This window comes from Uloborus diversus, chromosome 2 (assembly GCF_026930045.1).
Source record: "Uloborus diversus isolate 005 chromosome 2, Udiv.v.3.1, whole genome shotgun sequence".
Classification (NCBI taxonomy): domain Eukaryota; kingdom Metazoa; phylum Arthropoda; class Arachnida; order Araneae; family Uloboridae; genus Uloborus; species Uloborus diversus.
Genome location: NC_072732.1, coordinates 101,115,857 through 101,135,448, shown reverse-complemented (window position 1 = coordinate 101,135,448; position 19,592 = coordinate 101,115,857). Strand labels below are relative to the sequence as shown.

At 33.7% G+C, this 19,592-nt stretch overlaps 1 protein-coding gene across 3 annotated transcripts in view; it reads left to right on the top strand.

Annotated features, from left to right (window-relative positions):
• Nucleotides 1-19,592, top strand: part of LOC129217205 (uncharacterized) — a 59,981-nt gene that overhangs the window by 26,971 nt on the left and 13,418 nt on the right. For all 3 annotated transcript variants that reach the window (XM_054851473.1, XM_054851474.1, XM_054851472.1), the window contains exon 2: nt 1,842-1,975. In XM_054851473.1, the coding sequence (XP_054707448.1) occupies nt 1,880-1,975 (96 nt within the window). In that variant the 5' untranslated portion in view covers nt 1,842-1,879. The remainder of the gene's footprint in view (nt 1-1,841; nt 1,976-19,592) is intronic.

Genomic DNA, 19,592 nt, shown 5'->3' with positions numbered 1-19,592 from the left:
GAACCATCCCTCTGGACACCATCCGCACCCTTATTGACTCTACACTGTTAAAACCAGGAGTTCCACAGGGGTAAAGAATTTCACCCAAGGGTGAAAAAACGGTGCCTCTGGGTGAAACAGAGGCTAGGAAGTGTCGTTAAGGTGCTTTTGGTTCCTCAATGGGTGAACGACGTCAACAAAAGTGATAAAAGACCATTCAATAGGAGAGCGACTCCTTGCGCATGCGCTCTGACTTATCGTCCAACGACAACTCCAGTTTGAATGGCGAACGAAGGAAGTTGCAACGAAATTTACTTTCACATTGAATGAAGTACAAAACTGAAAATTTCGTGGATTAATCTTCGAAATCTCGCGTAAGTAAAGGCATTTGATCATATTGTAGCTCTCAGAACTTTCGAACATATTTAAAGTGTTTAAAGTATGTTGACAACTCTTATTGTTCCGTTTACCTTATTAAACATTTAATGTCTTGTTATTTATATCCTGCAAAACTGTTACCTAAAACTATCTATCAGTACTATCTTGAACAACAACATTAAAAATAAAAACGTTTAAATCAGCTGATAATTGAATTGCTAATTCCGGAGTAAAAATGCATCGACGTAAACACTAAACAGCCTATATATCAATGTCTATTTCTTCTGAATGAAATAACTACGTAGTGGAAACGAACAGAGCAGCAAAGGCAGAGAAAAAAAAAAAAAAAAAAAACTGCGTGAAAAGAAATTTCTCGCTTAGCGTTTGACTCATGAGTTTCACATCGTGTTTTGGTTAACGTATCTTTCTCAGGCGTTATTGCATGAAGCGAATGTAGTTATCTGCTCGTTTTTATTTTTAATCTGACGGAAAACTTGACATTGGAAAGAATTGCTTTTAAATTAGTATTTATCTTGTACGCATAAGGATACTCAAATATCGAATCTTATAATAAGTATTGATAAGTTACGCTCGATTAAAATTTTAAACGTTTATGAAACGCTTTTATTTTCCTATGATTCTAATCTAATGTTACCTAATATTTCTGGTTGTTCCGGCAAATGATTGATAAATACCTTCCCTGTTCATTTTCGGTACGGATTATAGTAAAAATTGTCAACAACATATTAATTACTGAGCAATTCAAGTGTGAATATAAGAAAGTTAGTGCACGAACAGACAAATTAAAGTCATTGAACACTTTTAAACTATGTTCGAAAGTTGAAATGTGATCAAATGCCTTCGTATATATAAATCAAAATAAATAAAACAATTGTATTCAAAAACGCACACAACACGGGGGGGGGGGGGAATCCCTATAGGAAGCAATAAAGGTGCCATTTTTCTCACCTAGGGTACCATCTTTTCACCTACGGTGCACGTTGGGTGAAGGGAGTCAGTTTTTCACCCTTGCTAAGGGTGCAATTTCGGCTCTCTATCGGGTGTCGCTGGTGAACAAGCGTTTCACCCCTGACAGGTGCCAAACGCAACCTGTAGTTTTAACAGTGTATGCCTAGACGTGTTTCTTCGTGTATCGCTGCCAGCGGTGGTCCCTACATCCTACTGAGCCAACGCCGTTCTCGCTCTGTATTCTGCCTATCATTTTGAAATTAAGATCATTTATTATTCCTTGCTGTCTCTGTCTTTTTTTCAAATTTCATTTCTTACCACTCTTTCTTTGGTGCTGCATTTTCAATGTCGAGCAGTGTATCAGTATTTATGTTGCTTTGCTTTACTGCTTAATGAAATCAAGGATTTTTTTGAACTTTCTTAAGTTGAAATCTAGGTTTTATTACTATTATTTTTTTTTAATTGTTATTGTTATGATTACTTGTGGCAATAACGCTCTTTTGCTTTCCTCACAGATGTTTTCTTGTGAACTGAAGGCCTTTTCAAGTTCGAAATGGCAAAGACTCTCACCATTTCTGAGGAGGAGAGTCTGTCTACCTTTTTTAAACCAATTATGGATTCGCATCAGCTGAGGGTCGTGGATCTTCAGGTGAGTAATTTACAAGGTATCAAATATTTGTGGGCCCTCACGTTAATTATACTAATTCATAGGGTGGGTGCACTGAATATGGCAATATAGAAGAATAAGCTCCCCCCCCCCCCCCAATATTCTTATGTAGGATAGCAAAAACTCGCTAGATCGTGATTTTATCGCCATGAGATAAAGGTCAAGATTCACGGTCGCCATCCTAGGCAACCTAGTTTGAAAAATTGGCCAATCAAAAAAAAAAAAAAAAAATTCCCCAGTCGCCTTCCTCCCCACTTTCGCAAGAAAAAAATATCTGGGGTGATCAAGAATTTTGCACAAACTCAACATCGGAGAAGATTCTTTTTGCTTTGAGGCATTAGTCTGAGGATAAACACTGGAGGGTTGATCGGAGAACGTTTTTTAATTGGAAAGGCGATATATCAGCATTTCAGCAACTACAGTGAAATGCCGACTTACGCGAGGGATGCGTTCCAAGACCCCTTGCGTCAGTCAAAATTTCGCGTTGTGGATAAAGGAATACGTCCCCCCCCCCCCCCCTTTATATATATAAACTAGGGGTGCGACATCGATGCCGATGTTTTGGAAACATCGATATTTTACTCTCGATGTTTTTGGACCATCGATGTTTTGGTTTTGATGTTTTTTTCGATGTTGATGTTTTTGCATTTTAATTGAAAATTATCATAAAATTTACTCCAATTTTCTCGCTAGGTAATTAAGTTCACTTATGGAGTTGCCGGAAAAAAAAAAAATCATTTTTTTTTTCACCTATTTTGTAAGATCAATTTTTCTGTGTAGAGGATGATTTTTGGGAAGATCACTACAAGATGGTAGAAGATTAACTAGAGAGTGAGGAAGAGGTCAAAACTATTGGAAGAAGCTGACACTGGTAGTCTGGTGCCAGAACTTGCAGTCCATTTCAGCTCCAACTGAAGGAAAATCCTATACGTTACTACGGTGAAAATAATAATTTTAAAAATTCAGAACTGGTAAAAGGTTTCTTTAGAGTATTTGATAGTGGTGGCAACTTCTGTTCTCCATCGGAAAGAGATGTTTCTTTACTGGTGGGATCAGTGGCGTACGCAGAAATTTTCGAAGGGGAGGGTCCAAGACAAGGGCGCTCATATGGGGGAAGGGGGGCTCAAGCCGCCCCCCCCCCCCTTTGATTTTGACCTTTCCTGCTTTTAGTACTTTTTCTTTGCAAAAATGTTAAAACATTTTTTCTGCAACTATTAATGAATAAATTATTAAAAATTTCAAACTTTAATATCCCTAATCTGTACTGAAATTGGTTTCTATGGGGAAAATATCCTGCTAAACAGTGGGTAAAATATCTGAGCCCCCCTTAAAGTTTTGCATATGGGCGCCCTTGGTTCAAGGTCGAAAGCCTCATTCTCATATCATGCCCCAATACGACATCAAAGTCATACATATTGATTTGATTTTATCGATTCCCGAGAACGAATAACGTTTAAAAATAAAGTATTGAATAAATAATTAGCATTATTTAATGAAATATATTTAAATAGATAACCAGAAAGTAAAATAATTTACTCTTGTACTTTTCTCATAATTAAAAAATGGTATCAAGTTCATAAAATCTAATTTTAATCTATAATTACAAAACAAAAAATATGATTATCATACATTATAACCATTTATGCTTCTTTTAAGAAAAAGTGCACAACATTTTAAAAAAACTTTTAACAGGAGAATTTTTTTTTCACTTATTATAGAACTGAAATTATTGTTACCTTTGAAATTATTCTACGTGCAAAATACGTAGAATTGTAATCAATTGGGAAAAAAGCAAGATATATGCAAGAGTCCGGACCCCTGCATTGTGTGCGCCATTGGGTGGGATATTCTGTGAAAAGAGAAATGCGCTTCTGCGCTAAAGTAAACAAACTTCTTTTTCTCCAAACTGTCAACACCAATATTCGGGTTTTTTTTTTTTCGACTTCGCCCCAACAAGTTGTCCCTCTATTACTTACAATTTGTGTTTAATTATTAACTGACAGTAAAACACATATTTCTTGCTCTTAAAAATAATTGTTAGAATTAATTTTGTATTTTTAAAATAATTAGCACAAATTTTTCTCATCATTCAACTGACGGTAAGTGGTATGATACATTTTTTTTAGATTCTTTTTTGATTTAAATTTACTTTTAGTTTTGAAAATACAGTTCGAAAATATTTCTTTATTACTATAACTAGTTTGTGTTAATCGGTGCATGTCTTATTATCAATTTTTGTCCTACTATAATACCAAGATGTTGCGAAATTATTCTTATTAAATTATATTCATGATTTGAGTTTCAGTATTTTCAATATATTCGTCGGGTACGTATTCTGTTATATTGCTTAAATTAGTGCAATATATTCAAAAATGTATGTTATACATTGATAATAAGATCAATTTTCAAAACATCGATGTTTTTTGGTCGATGTATCATTACCATCGATGTTTTAATTCCTAACATCGATGTTTTGCTATCGATGTCGCACCTCTAATATAAACATACCTAATTATTTTAGACACTTTTTAACACCACCTCAAACTGTTTTGAACCATTCATTAACTAAACATTATCATTTTTTACCTAAAGGACAGAAATTTTGTTCTGTGTCAATGGAGACCAGGGATATCATATCCCTGGTCTGGTCGTAGTCTACGATCTGGTGGATATGATCCAGTGCTGCGCGCGCACTGTGAGCGGGAGTGACAAAAAACAAAAAAATACGACTTATCAGTGCCCCGAATGTGGCAATTGATTTTCCAGGGTTCGTACGGGTCATGGAAATCCTGGAAAGTCATGGGAAAAAAAAAGCCAATTTCAGACCTAGAAAAGTCATGGAAAATTGAAATTTTCATTCAAAGTCATGGAAATTTATTTCAAGTCATGGAAAAATGTCCTTGACAAATTGAAAGTGATAGTAACTAAAAGAGCGTTAGAAATCTTAAGTGATTTAATAGTATAGCACATAAAAGTTATTAAAAGTCAAAAATTGAACGATCCAAAAATCAGATCTGAATTTTGAAATCTCATTGCATCCACTCCTGTCGCAACCACTCGCTTTTTTTTAGCAATGTGATTTTACTGCTTGGGCATCACTCATTTTGAATTAATTATTATTTTCAACACTTTTTATGTTTTACATTCTATAGTAGCAAACTTGTAAGTTCTTGGTTTGGCACGCCCACTCTAAAAACGCAATTCATTTGCATCCGAGTTGGTTTCCATCACTCGTAATAATTTTAGTATAAAATTTAACAGAGTTTATTTTAATTTGTTGAAGGTTTTAGAAAATAAAGATCTTTAGTCAGGTGATAAAATACAGAAAAAGGGGAATTCTAATACTCTAAAACAGTAGTGCCCAACATACAGCCCGCGATACTAATCCATGCGGCCCACTGCTACGTTCAATGTCGGGAATCACACATTATGTGTTGTTAATTTATATGCATTTGAAAATGTGCAAATAAGTAAGCAAAACAAGTACTTTTGAATCGGAAGATTTATTCACTACTGAATGGGTTTTTATATAATTACCTGATTTAGAAACACAAAAAACTAAACTATGTGGCTTTACTTTAAAAAATGAAAATATTGTGAAGTTATGTGGATGATTAAATGCCATTGTTGACACTAAAAAACAACTTTTGAGGCAAATTTATTGAAACTTAGTGATGACTCATTAACCTTTGTCCCATTGGTTATCATTCTGCTTGTTTATAAAAAAAATTAGACATTTACGCTAAAACGCATAAACTTATATGATGAAGACAAATAAAAATGGTTTAGTTTTTTAAGTGTACACTGATATAAAAATAGTTTAGTTTTTTAAGTGTACACTGATATTTTTTTCCCATTACGAGTAAGTGATTCAATGAAGTAGTGACAGTCATGTTGAAGTTTTTGCTAATGCTTATTTCTAAAAATTAGCAAAAGTTAGATATTAAATAGTGCTATTCCTTTTAGATATTAAATAATGCTGCAACAAGGTCATGAAAATTTTTATTGAAGTCATGAAAAAGTCTTGGAAAAGTCATGGAATTTTTTCATCCAAATAGAGTATGAACCCTGATTTTCTCTTTTCAAATGAAGTTAATATGGCATTTTTGATAATGTTTCTGAGTTTAGCAAATGTGGTTTAATATGTTTCTATATTACAATAAGGAATTTCTCCATTTTTTTAGTTTGATGTTCCTTATTGGCGTTTTGCAAAGTTAGCCTTATTAGGGACCTCTGTTCCTTACTGGAAAAAATCTTTAATTAACTATTTTTTGTTAAACTGTTTCCAAACATAATATTAACTTAAATTTTGAAATATGAATTTTTTTTTTTTGGGGGGGGGGGGGGGGGCATTTAAAGAATGTATAAATACTGGTAGCAATTGAGTCATAAATGAGCGAGATATTTGAGCCTGAACCTTAAGTTGGTCTTATTTGGAACACTTACCTTTCAATTTCCCAATTCGCACATACATTGCGTTACCTTAAAAATTAGATTTTGACAGCTTTTTCAAGGATAGTTTTCGAGTCATTTTGTGTTTAATGTTATGAAGCGTTTTCACCAAGGTTGGTATAAAAACCAGGTTTTTTTTTTGAAAAAAAACAAACAAACAAACAAATTTTTAGTTTAAACCTGTTTTTTTTTTGGTTTAAACTGGGTTAATTTGGTTCAAATATTATTTGTAAGAAAAACAATTTTATTTTAGGAAAATCATTAAGATTTTATGAATTAATTGTTAAGGAATGTTTAATTTTCGTTTTTGTACCTAATTTATTTGTAATTAATTAAATAATTAAGAGTGAAATCTTGTAATTTCATTTCCACATACTTAGAGATGTCTATAGGAGAGTATTGTTTTAAAAACTCTAATTATTAGGGTTGGGCATTTGGTGTGGGGACAGTGACAAAAACTTGGTAAAAACCGGCAAAATTGGCAAAAACTAAGAAAATTGGCTAGACTTCAAGAAATGTACAAAAAAATTTTTTGTACGTAATGCAATTGAGACTTCAAATCAGAATATTAATTAGAAATTTCATTAATATGATTTTGGTAATTAAAACTTGAAAATGTTTTTTTGAAGATAGTCGATTAAAATATGTGAGACATGCGACCCAAATGGGATGCAAAATAGTGAAATTGCATGATTGTGTAAACTAACACATCACTGTTAGTAGAGACGTACCGAGTAGCACTTTGGCCGAGTAGCCGAGTACCGAGTACTCGGCCTTTTATTACTCGGCCGAGTACCGAGTTACCGAGTACTCGGCCTTTCACTACTCGGCCGAGTTCCAAGTACCAATTATGTTTTAAGAAGAACCACCGACACACATGTGATGAATTTTGAACTTATTGGAATAGTAGTATAAACCTCCTTGTCCATATAATAGTTTTTAAAACTAAATTCCTGCTGAAATTTAATTACGCATTATATATATACAATTTTGTTTCTGTCAAAAATTTTACAAAAAAATAATTTTTTAAATTAAAAATAAATAAATAAAAGGTATGATTAATCAAGTTGGAATTAAAACAAATTACAGTAAAATCCCTCTAATGCGGACACTAACAGGACAAATTTTTTTTCTGCAATATAGAGGTGTCCGCAGGACAGGGGTTTAATAATGTTATTTGCATTGGAACTGGGGAATTAAAAATTGTCCGCATAAGAGGGGTGTCCGCCTTTGAGGGGTGTCCGTTAGGAGGGGTTTCACTGTATACCAATCAATTATAGTTCTAATCTGCCAAACATAAATAATTTTTAAAAGCAGATAAAACAAATGTGCAGGAACACTCCAGACACGTGTTTCTGCCCCCCCCCCCCCCGTTACAAGGAACGTCTTTTTCAGTGCATAACATGTGAGCTAAAGCATGTAAAGACATTCAACAAAAAAAAATACGACTTTTGTCGGATGCCTTTAAATCTACGAGCCCCCATTTTGTGCATTGAAAAAGGAATTCCTTGTAATGCCAAAACACGTGTCTGCAGAGTTCCTGCACTGTACTTTTAAGGTTGTTTTATTTTTTAAGCAAAGGTATTTTTACATTTTTTATAACTAATTTTTGTTTGTAGCAAAAATCCATTTTTAATATAAAAATTCCATATTTTCTATACTTACATATTTTGCGTAATTTTTAATAAATAAGTTTTATTAACTTTGGGGACATTAAAATAGAGATTTATTCCATTGAAACAATACAAACTTCATTATTCTCAAAATTTAAATTTGACTTATAAATTTTAATTGTAAATGATTGCAGAATATAATGCTTGCTCTTTTTTTATAAATTTTAGTATCTGTCTTGGACAATATTCAATTTTTTGCAACTACTCGGTATTGGCCGAGTATCTGATCAGAATTTGGCCGAGTACCGAGTACTCGGCAAATTGGCCGAGTAGGCCGAGTACCGAGTAGTTACCGAGTACTCGGTACGTCTCTAACTGTTAGTTTTTTTTAAACTACACTTAGAAGTTTTAATCTATAGCTTTTTGTGTTTGTAGATCCAATTATTTTAATTGGATGCGTGAAATTAACAGAAACGTTGAATTCGTCCAGAGCCTCCCCCCCCCCTCCCCTTTTTTTCTCTGCACACAGTACCTTGATCTTTCAAAAATTACTATATTAATTAAAAATATTGAAAATCACATGTCTGATAAAAACCTAATCTGTTTTGCAAATCAATTTATACAGTGAAAAGAGATCCATGAAACAAAAACTTATTTTTCAATCTCCCAATTTGATGTAGTAAGTCAGTCATGTTGTCTTTTACAGTAATATGGTGTACAGGACACATACATGTGTATGTACTAAAAACATGTAAACCTACAGTTGAACATTCAACTAATAAATGCTTCAAAAACATGACTGCATTTAAAAAATGCAAAATCAATCTGTTTTTCATCGTTTTTTAAATACTGACTATTTTTTATATTTATTTTTTTATTGGAAAAACCACAGACGAACAAGAATTTTTTATGCGTTTTCTCACTAACAAATTTATAGTTTAACGTGAGTTTCTCTTTTTATGAAAAAAAAAAATTGTATTACATGAATTGCTCATCTCTTGAATTTCCCATTGTTCTCTAAGCATGGCAAATTTGGTATTACTTCTGTAAAAAATAAACTGAAACGTAAGGTTTAATTGTTTACAGTTATAGCTGTTCTTCAATATTTTCAACTTTCTAACTAAAGCCTGTGAGTTATTCTCCCTCTTTCTCATGACCTATATTTGATAGTATTAATAAAAAAAAAGCATTTTATTAAATCAATACAAACGGAGCACTAGCATTGGGATTACTGTTTCAATGATGCATTGACTATTCAAAGTAATAATTAAAAAAAAAAAAAAAAACACTAAAGCAATGTAACAAGTTCTTGCAAACTAATTTCCTCGTAATCTTAGCTATCTACTACAAATAATAATTAAAAACAAAGTAAAATTAAATCACACATTCTTAAACATGGAAAGTATTTTGCGGTATCTACAAATGAATCATAAGTCTGTGTACATTACACAACTTTAAAAATCTAAAGCATATTTTGTTCAAAGATTTTAAAAAAGTTATTGTAATTTATTTTCCTAATGTATCAGTGACAACAATTACAGAAACAGGACAAGTAGGTTTTAAGAAAATCATTATGCTTTCCATTGTAGACATTATTTCTCCCGATTTAATGCATTCAGGAACACATTTTTCTTAATTAAAGAACAAAAAATCCTTTTTATTAAAAAGCCTCAGTACATACTTAAGAAAATACTCTTTTAACATATTTTAATAATGAAGACTCATAAAAGTTAAATGTTTTTTTAAACTTCCACCAATCATACATGAGACTTTTTTTTTTTGTTATATTGGGATCAAAAAAGTTCTTTGAAATGTGAAAATTTGGCATTATTATTATTTTTTTCTAAAGAGAACAAAGAGTTACATGGATATTTTGTTTTCATAATTTTATATATCTTTTTTTCTTGCTCTGACTGTATCGTCTATCGCTGGTGTAAAAAGTGCGCAGTAGGGTGGAGCGAAAAAAAAAAAAAAAAAAAAAAAACTTTTTTTTTTGTGAGTTGCTATAGCGCGGAAAAGTTGCGATTGGTGAAAACGGGGGGGGGGGGGACACATATTGAATTCGGATAATATCTTCCGATCGCGCAACGAGCCTGAAAATTTGGGGAAAACGTAAAATTTTATGTTTTTTTACGACTTTTTTTAAAAATTTTGTGTCAATGCTTTTTTTTTTAATACTTCAAGGCGGAAAAGTTGCGATTGGTGCAGCCTTGATAAATTACAAAGAAATATTTAAGTCGAATAATACCTTCTAATTAATCTCTTCTCAAGTCTAAAAAATTGAAAAAAATGAGAGTTTCAGCTTTTTTTGTGATAAAAAATAGTTTCCCCCCGGCCCCGTTTTTTTTTTTTTTTCTTCAGTAATATAGGGAAAACCCTTTTAAAAATCAATGTGTTACACAACAACATTCATTTATTTCCCGATTTTGAAGATATCTTCTAATTATGTATAAGTCCCAATTTTTTTTTACTAAGTATCCATTTTCAGATAATAGAAGATTATAAAATGTTTAGCGAAATTTCTATTATGCAGTGCAAAAGTCTTATTGTTGAAAGTGTTACTGGTTGAACCTAATTTATAATCTGAGTTTTTGAAAACTTGGGCATAATTTGATCTGAACTTCAATGTTGCTCTAATGTAGCCATCTCTTAATTTTAATTCGCTAACTTTAAGCGAAGCCTTCCTCCAGCGGCAGATCCACAGTTAGGAGGGGGTTGCCCCCCAAAACGTTTGTAAATTAAAAAAAAAATTCCGGGAAAAGGTCACCAACCCCCCCCCCCCCCTTCCAACACATCGTAAAAAATCACCTACAACTGTATTTTCACGACTTTAATTCCAAAAATTTTCCAGAGGAGAGTCCTTCACCCCCCCCCCCCCCCCTTTCTCCAATGTCATCGAAGATCGCCTAAATTTTGAATTTTTAGAGCTTTGAATTTAGAGAAAATATCGTCGGAATCGGAAACCTTTTCGAAAATGCCGTTAATGAGGGATTTCATTTACGTTTTTAGAACTTCAATTTTGAAAAAATTCCGGGGGAGAACCCCCGATCCCGAGCCCTTCCCCTAACATCAATGAAGATCCACTAACATTACGTTTTTGAAGCTTCAATATCGAAAATTTGAGGGATAGCTCCTGACCCCATCCTCTTTAAACGCTACCAAAGATGGCCATTAGCCAACCATCACATTTCAAGGTGCCAATTTCGAACTATTTCCGATGGAAAGTTCCAAATCCCGTTCCTTCCCCCTATGTCATAAACATGGCTTACGACTGCGTTTTCAGGACTTCAAGTCAGAGCATTTTTTAATATAGGGACTACGCGACACCAATGTCGCGTAGTGAAAATATTCTGTCGCCTAGAAGATGCAAAATCAAGCCACTGGGCGACATAGGAAAGTCCAAGCTTGGTTCACTCATTTTTGTAAACGGTTTTCAAATCTTTGTAAAACCTTAGGAAGCCCCTCTTCTTCATTAAAACCGCTGACTCGTACTTGCCGAAAGAAAGCTTTTTTTCCTTGTGGAAAGGCCTTGCCCATAGACGGGCCACCCAGGGTCACCTCGCACACGGCGACAGATTAAACAATCGATTAGTACCCCACCTCATTAGCGCTTCCCTTGATGATAGCCGATAAGCTTTTCGCGCCTGTGTACAGGGTTTCAGGCCCTGGTTTGGTTTGCTTACCTTTTTCTCAACACCCATGGCTTTCTCCTATCAGTCTACTCCCCTGAGGGAAGCAGCCTGCATCGGAGAAAGCCATGCAACACCAGAGGGAACCACGGGAAAGTTTCATTCGTCAACAATGATGAGTAGCCATTATAAACCTTTCTCGCAATCGTCCCACTCTCATTTGTAGGAATGGTTTTGAGGGAAGGCCATATAAAGGCCTTGTGCCATATAGCGAAAGGAAAGTGACACCTTGGGATACTCAGGGAAGGGGCTGTCGGCAGAGGAGCCATTGTAGACAGCACCACATTTTTAAAAGGTGCCAGGGGCTCCTACAGGAAACTTGTGAGCCTCTGAGGTTGCACAACGCATATCTATTATTGGTATTCATAGCAAACTTTTCCTTCCTCAAATTAGGGAAAAAATCTTTCAAAAAAATCGAACTACAGAAGAAAAAAATTCAACGCACTCCAAAAATGATACGTAAATTGTATTGCATTTTTTTGAAATGTGTTTTATTTTTACAATTTTGTGCCTTATGCCTTATTTTGGTATCCCATCTAAATATTACGTTTAGACAAAAATAGCATCGAATAAATAACATATTGTCATTCTGCACACTCCTTGTGTTTCCAGTAGTCCTGTAGTTTGTCATAGGGTTATTGAGCAATCACGCGAATAACTTATTATCATCATTTCAACAAAACTGATGCTGCTCTGATTTTTCAGATTTCTGTGACGACAATTGTTTTTAATATCTATTTAGAGAGTGAAATTTTCTTCGTCATAGTTACAAATCTTCTGCGGTTTGATTTTATTCATATTAATTTCATTCCTTAACTCAAGCAAACTTTATATTTTAAAAAAAGTTTTTTTTTGTGTGTAAAATGTTTTTTCATTAAAAAACGCCTATATAGATTAACTTAAACAGTGAAACGTCATCTAATCGTCTTTAATATTTACGTTACTAATACCCATCTTTAAGTTTGATAAGAAATTAAAATGCATTACGTTACATGCTGTAAATAATCATTATGCTTAGTGTACTAGTGGATATCGGCCATAAAAATCTTAATCTTTATTACCGGAACCTAATTACCATTTCTTTTTTTATGGATATGCCTCGTGCTACCTATTGTAAAAAATCACCAGTACCACCACGGGTGCCAATTTCTGGACCATTTCCATTCCATTTGAATAAACAAGAAACCCTACGAGTAGGGTCCTATCGCAATTCGTGATTGCGAACTATATAATTACACAATCACGAATTGCCACAAATTTGTTCGCTGTGTCCTGGAAACTCACAACTCTTAGGCAGGATTATGGATAACAACAAAATAAAATGCTTTGAAGAAATTGGAATAAAAAAGAAAGAAACGAAGGATTTGAAAGGGGAACCTACCCACAGTGCCTAAAGTGCAACGAAGCCTTGAAAAATTCGGGTTTTTAACGCTCATAATTCCCACCATAGTTAAGTTAGAGAATTGAAAAAAATTGCACAGAGAGCAAAAAAAAAAAATCTGCATTTCCCAACGATAAAAACTGTTAATATGAACGGGTAATTTTTCACCCCCATATTCGGGAATTTATGTAAAACGCTTTTTGGAGACTTCATTTCATACTATCTAGAGGTGATTAGAAATTTTTTTTTTGATTAATTACCTTTAATTAATGCCTTAAAATTTTGATTAGCTAATTAATTTGAAGCTATTTATCATGCATTAATAACTGTAGTTTTAATTGAAATAGTACTAATTAATTAAAGCTTCTTGTTCAGTATTCCCCCATTTTTAAAGTTCATTCCGTCTTGGACCCCCCGCCCCCTTAAGAAAATTTTAGCTACTTGCTTGCGGCCCTGATCATATGTTTTAGAAATATTAACAAAACTGAAGGGCCGAATTTAGCTCCATGCCACCCCAAGACAGATTTGAAATTTGCAGCCCCCTCCCCCCTAAAAGAAGAAAAAATTCTTTCACTCAAAAACACGAAAAAAAGGGTTCTATAAATTTAAACTGTCAAGCTTATTAAGAAATGATGACGTTTCACTTTCAGGGGAGCCCCGATAAGATGTCACAGTGATATACCAAAAAATTCCATGTTCCTCAAATTTTGCTGGCAATTCGGCAAATTTGGAAATAATATTGCAACATAGAAATCGGTAAAATTAAAGTTTTCCTAAACCCGAAAATTTTAGTTCGACGCGCCTCTGTTTATATTATTTAATTTTGTACATCGTTCATGGCTCAAGTACTGCTCTTGGGCAGGTTATTAAACAATTCGTATAAGACCAATTTCAATAATATTTACAATATGTATATTTATTTACAATTAACAATTAATAGAGCACGGTTATTATTTTTTCATGGTAATATAGTTTCATAAAACATGTTTTCTTTCATTCTTTGAAGTTTTAAAACATTCCTTATAATTACAACGCAAATGAAATACTGAAAAATGATATAGACTTGAGTTAAACCTATAATGGAAAATATAATGATAGAAAATAGGGAAGTAAACATAAAGCGAGATTTGTCTCGAACACTAAGCATGTTGATATGTTTCACATAAGACAGCATATTTATTTTCGGAATTAATTAACAAACTTCTTTGTTGTTTCATTATTTGTCATCGTTTGCTTAAAAAGACATTTTTTGATTTTAGAGAAAAAAAAAAGAACAGGGGAAAAAAACGATGACTTTCCCAATTAATTCTGTTTGTTTTTAAAAAAATATTAGGTATTAGTGCTCTTGTGATCTTAACTGTGTTTTGATGTCAAAACTCTACCTTAGATATTTAACATCGATATAGCTGAATCTTTGATGAGCACTAAACTTTGATGTCTTATGTGTTAACCATTTTATCAGTTGTCATCTTTTTTTTATAACAGCATTTTTACAATGATTTTTTTTCATCTACAAATCAACGATTTGAATAATTTCCTCTGTTATTACGTTCACTCACTTAGTATTTCATTAGTAATTGTTACTGGATTACATTGCAAAGAGTCCAAAGTTTCCGCTTTTGAAAACTGTCCACTTGAAAAAAATATATCACGATTAAAAATTTAAAAAAAAAAAAATCATTAGGTGTGTGAAAGTAATCATTATTAAATTTCAAGAAAATTGATCTCTGTGGAAAATAAAGGAATGCAAATATTTTACTTTCAAGAATAAAAAATTAATTTTAAAAATGTGCGGTTAAAGCAAAATTTGCCGCCCCTGAAAATTTTGTCGCCATAGGCAGCTGCCAACTCTGCCTATTGGGAAATTGGGCCCTGCAAAACTGGCTTTATGCTGTGAGTGCTATGTAATTATTCTTTATTCCCTTTTTAATATGGGACCCTCCAAACCACTCCTCTTGGTAATATTGCCAAAGATCGTCTAAAAACTGCGTTTTAAAAAGAACTTGTAAAAGTTTCCAGGGGAGGGTCCCCCCTCTCATTTTCGCCAATATCGTTCAAGATCAGTCTAAATTTTGTTTTAGCCGCTTGAGTTTCAAAATGTTTCCGGGGGGGGGGGGACTTCATGCTCTCTAACATCATTGAAAGTCTTCAAGATCTACGTTTTTGGAGCTCAATTTCGATAAATTGATGGTCCTCTAAAATCTGCTCGCCCACCAAGATGGGGAGGGTCATGGCGCAGATTGCGCCATAGAAGTTTTTAGGGGGTGTTTGCGTTTTGACGGGTATTTTTCTCAATGGGTGGGGGGCTCTTGATTTTGTGGGGATCTTCACGATATTTAAGGGGGTGCACCCTTGATCAGGGGAGGAGCACCCCTGTGGATTGCCTACATTTGCAATTTATTAAAAATTTGGGAGTAGACCTCAGAACCTCTTCAACCCCTAACCTTACCAAAGATAGTCTAGAATGCGTTTTTAAGTCTATAAATTAGAAAAATTTCCTTGGGATGGACTTTTTCATCTCTCCTCCCCTTAACATCACCAAAAATCGTCTAAAACAGCCTTGTTAGAGCTACAATTTTACAATATCAAACAATTTCCTGGGGAGCGCTCCAAACTTCTTTTGCCCTACCATTATAAAAGATAATTAGAATGCATCTTTAAGACTGCAAATTAAAAAAAATTCTTCGTGTGGGCCCTTGAATCTCTCCTCCACGTAACATCACGAAAAGATCGTATTAAACTGCGTTTTTAGCACTACAATTGCAAAAAAAAAAAAAAAAAAAATCGGCCAGAGAACCACGCGAACCTCCTTCTCCTGAACATTATTCGACATATTGTTTGCATTTTTAAGGTTTCAATTTCGAAAAATGGGCAGGGGGGAGGGGGTCGCACCCGAACGCTTAATATTACGAAAGACAGTTAAATGCATTTCAAAGATTCCAAATCAGAAAAACTATCTTGGACAGGCCCTCAAATCTCTCCTCCCTCTAACATCATCAAAACGAGCGTCTAAAACTTCATTCTTAGAGCTACAATTTCGAAAAATATACAAGTGAGCGCCATCAAACCTCTTCTTCCCTAACATTACCAAAGATCGTCTAAAATGCGTTTTTAAGATTACGAATTCGAAAATTTTCCGGGGGAGAAACCCCTGGACCCCCTTTACTTCGGACTTGATATTATACTTACGTTAGGTTCATATCGGCTTCCTCTTAAATCAGAAGTCCCAGGGAGTCACGTCAGAACAAAAAGTACCTACAGAAATACTACTTTGAGGCGACGATATATGCACACGTTTGTTGAAAAAATAGGAAAATTATTGGGAATGTTACTGCCTTTATGATAAAACTTGTGTCGCCTAGTAAAAATTCCTTAAAAAATGCTCCGCAGAGGAGCCCCTACCTCCTTCTTTCCTCATCTTTCAACATCATTCAAAGATCGTCTAAAACAGCGTTTTTGGAACTCCTAGATCGGAAAGTTTCTGGGGAAAAGTTCTGAATCCCATGTCGTTTGTTACTTGTCATCAAAAATGGCGTACAATTTCGTTTTTAGGTCTTCCAATGCCGATTTTTTTTTCCGGGGGAAAACACCCGAACCCCTTGGTTTTTAGCATCACTAAAGATATCTAAAATTGCGTTTTTGAAGCTCTAAAATCAAAAAACGACTGTGGGAGAATTCCTGAATCTCATCCTTTCCCTTCAAAAAACCAAAGACAGCAAGCAATAGGGAAGTTGCAACCTATTAAATGTTCATATTTTGGCTATTGGATATTGTTAATTGACCCTCAAAACTAAAAAATTCACCATCGCCGAATTTTAAAACACCGTGGTTGATTTTTAATGAATTTTTAGAAATCCACGCGCAAAAGTGCGCGCTTCTGAAACGTCACGAGCCTACGTCACAGGGCGCGAATGGGCAGCCTTCCGCCGAAGATCCCTTGTTTTCGCTAGGAACATTTTGAGCGCGCTGATATTTTTATTTTTTAGAAATTCAATAATCCTTTTGAACACACTATGGAGACCGGATTCGTTAAAGCACAATCTAAATAATCTTCCTCATGTAACATCAATGATGATATTCGAATATTTCCGAGAGGATGAGAGGTTTAATGTTCCAGAAACGCAAGGAGTTAAATGCGAGGAGATAAGCCTTTTACGTTTCGTCTTCGAAGTCAAATGCGTGATCTTCGGCTTCTCCCCTATCGGAAGAGCGCATGACGTCACTTCCTATGCCATTTGACGTCACAAGCGCTTGAACTTTAAAAATGAATTTAAAAAAACTACTTATCGTATCGCAAAAATGTTTTCACCTATGATGTTCATACATGTTACTCTATCATATAAAAATAAAATTGAAAAATCGAAAACTTCCCTATTGTTTTTTCGAAAATATACCCGTAAATTTCAAAATTTTTCCGGAGGGGGAACTCCAAGCCTCCCTTTTTCTATTACCCACAAAAAGTAGAAATTTTCTTCGAATGGGAAATCAGATCTGGGATTTTGGGCGGTCCCTTTGTCTTGTTGTCCAATAGTTGGAGAGAGATTATTAAATTAATATCTTGATACTGCTACATTTCTTTAAAAAGAAAAAAAGTACAATTGAGGACCTAAGTGGCTACTGAAGATAGTTCACGAGTCTTCAAACACATCAAAAGTTGAATAGATTAATATGGATAAAAGATCCAGAATATTAGTAGAAATTCTTTTTTTTTCCAATTTTTTATTCTTGAATCTCGAAACACTTAACATTCGTAACTCTTTGAACAATTTTCATTATTCGAGAAAAAAAAAAAAAAAAAAAAAAAAAAAAAAATATATATATATATATATATAAACCATCATGCTTCATTTCTTAAACTTTTTTAAAAATGTATTTTCATTAGTCAACCCCCTCCCCTTTATAATGTATTACTAAATCGCCCCTCCCAACAGGAGCGTCTGGATCCGCTACTGCCTTCGTCACTAGCTTCGCGCATCTTTCGACGGCTTGCGTAATGGCAAGGGAATAATTTTACATCCAAGCCTGGTGTAATACCTGTTTTAATGAAATATTTTCCGACTTCGTTAGTAACATTTCGAAGAAAAAATGAAGATTGATAACTTTGTTGTGCTCCGAGCAATAATCTCTGTAAAATCGGTGGCTTTGAAATTTAGGGATGGAATGACAAAATTTCTAGTGTTTGAATGCTTTAGGAAACAGACTCTCTTTAAAAGGTTTTAAACTTAAAGTTTTTAAGTTTAAAACCTTTTAAAAACTCTAGTTCTCATATGTACCTCCTTTCATCAAAAACCTTGGCTATATATCAATAAATTTTCAGGATGCGCAAAGAGTTTCAATGACAGGGTAAACAACTTGTTTCAGGTTCTCAGGCAAGTATTCAGAGTAGGGGTGCGACATCGATGTCGATGTTTTGGAAACATCGATAATTTTGTTGAAACATCGATGTTTTTCTTTCGATGTTTTTGGACCATCGATGTTTTGGTTTCGATATTGATATTTTTGTATTTTAATTGAAAATTATCACAAAATTTGCTCCAATTTTCTAGCTAGGTAATTAAGTTTACTTATGGAGTTGCCAATAACAATAATAATAATAATAATAATTTTTTTACACCCATTTTATAAGATCAATTTTCCTGTGTAGAGGATGATTTTTGGGAAGATCCCTACAAGATAGTAAAAGATTAACTAGAGAGTGAGGAAAAGGTCAAAGCTATTAGAAGAACCTAACACTGGTAGTCAGGTGCCAGAACTTGCAGTAGGGTCATTCCATGCGAAATCAGCAAAATTCGCAAAAAAGTGGTGGCCGCATGGTAACAGATTTTTATGAAATTTGGTATACAATTTCCTTTTATGCCTATATAAAAATTTCTAACATATTTTTGCTTAAAATTTTTTATTTAAATAGTTACATGCGATTGAAAATTGGTCAAATTGAACAGCACTCTCATAAATGCTAAATGTTGCACTTTGAAGGCTTGTATCTTGTTAACTATTTAATGAAAACATAAAAGTTATATGTTTTTGCAATCTGTGGAGTAGGGTAATCAATCTGATATCAGTAAAATTTTCAAAGTTATTATAGTTACTTTTTAACCGAGTCTCAAAAACTGAAAATATTTCAATTTTCTCATAAATTAAGCATTTTATTTTTTAATCTCAATCTTTAAGGAATGCATTAGCTTTGATGAAATTAATACCCAATACTGTGCTAAGTATCATAAAAGAAATACCTTACTTTTGAAGTTGTATTTTAACTTATTTGTCTTCAAAATCAGTTTTAAACTTAGTGACATTTTGTAAAATGATGATTTTCCCCTTCACGTACACACAAAAATTCAAATGAGGGAAAATTCAGACAACTTTAAAATTTTTCAAGAATATAGAGCTGTGTTTCTACTATTTGCTTGAAGAAACTCGAAATTGGTTTTTGATTTCCAAACGTAAAATAAAATTCAGAAAAA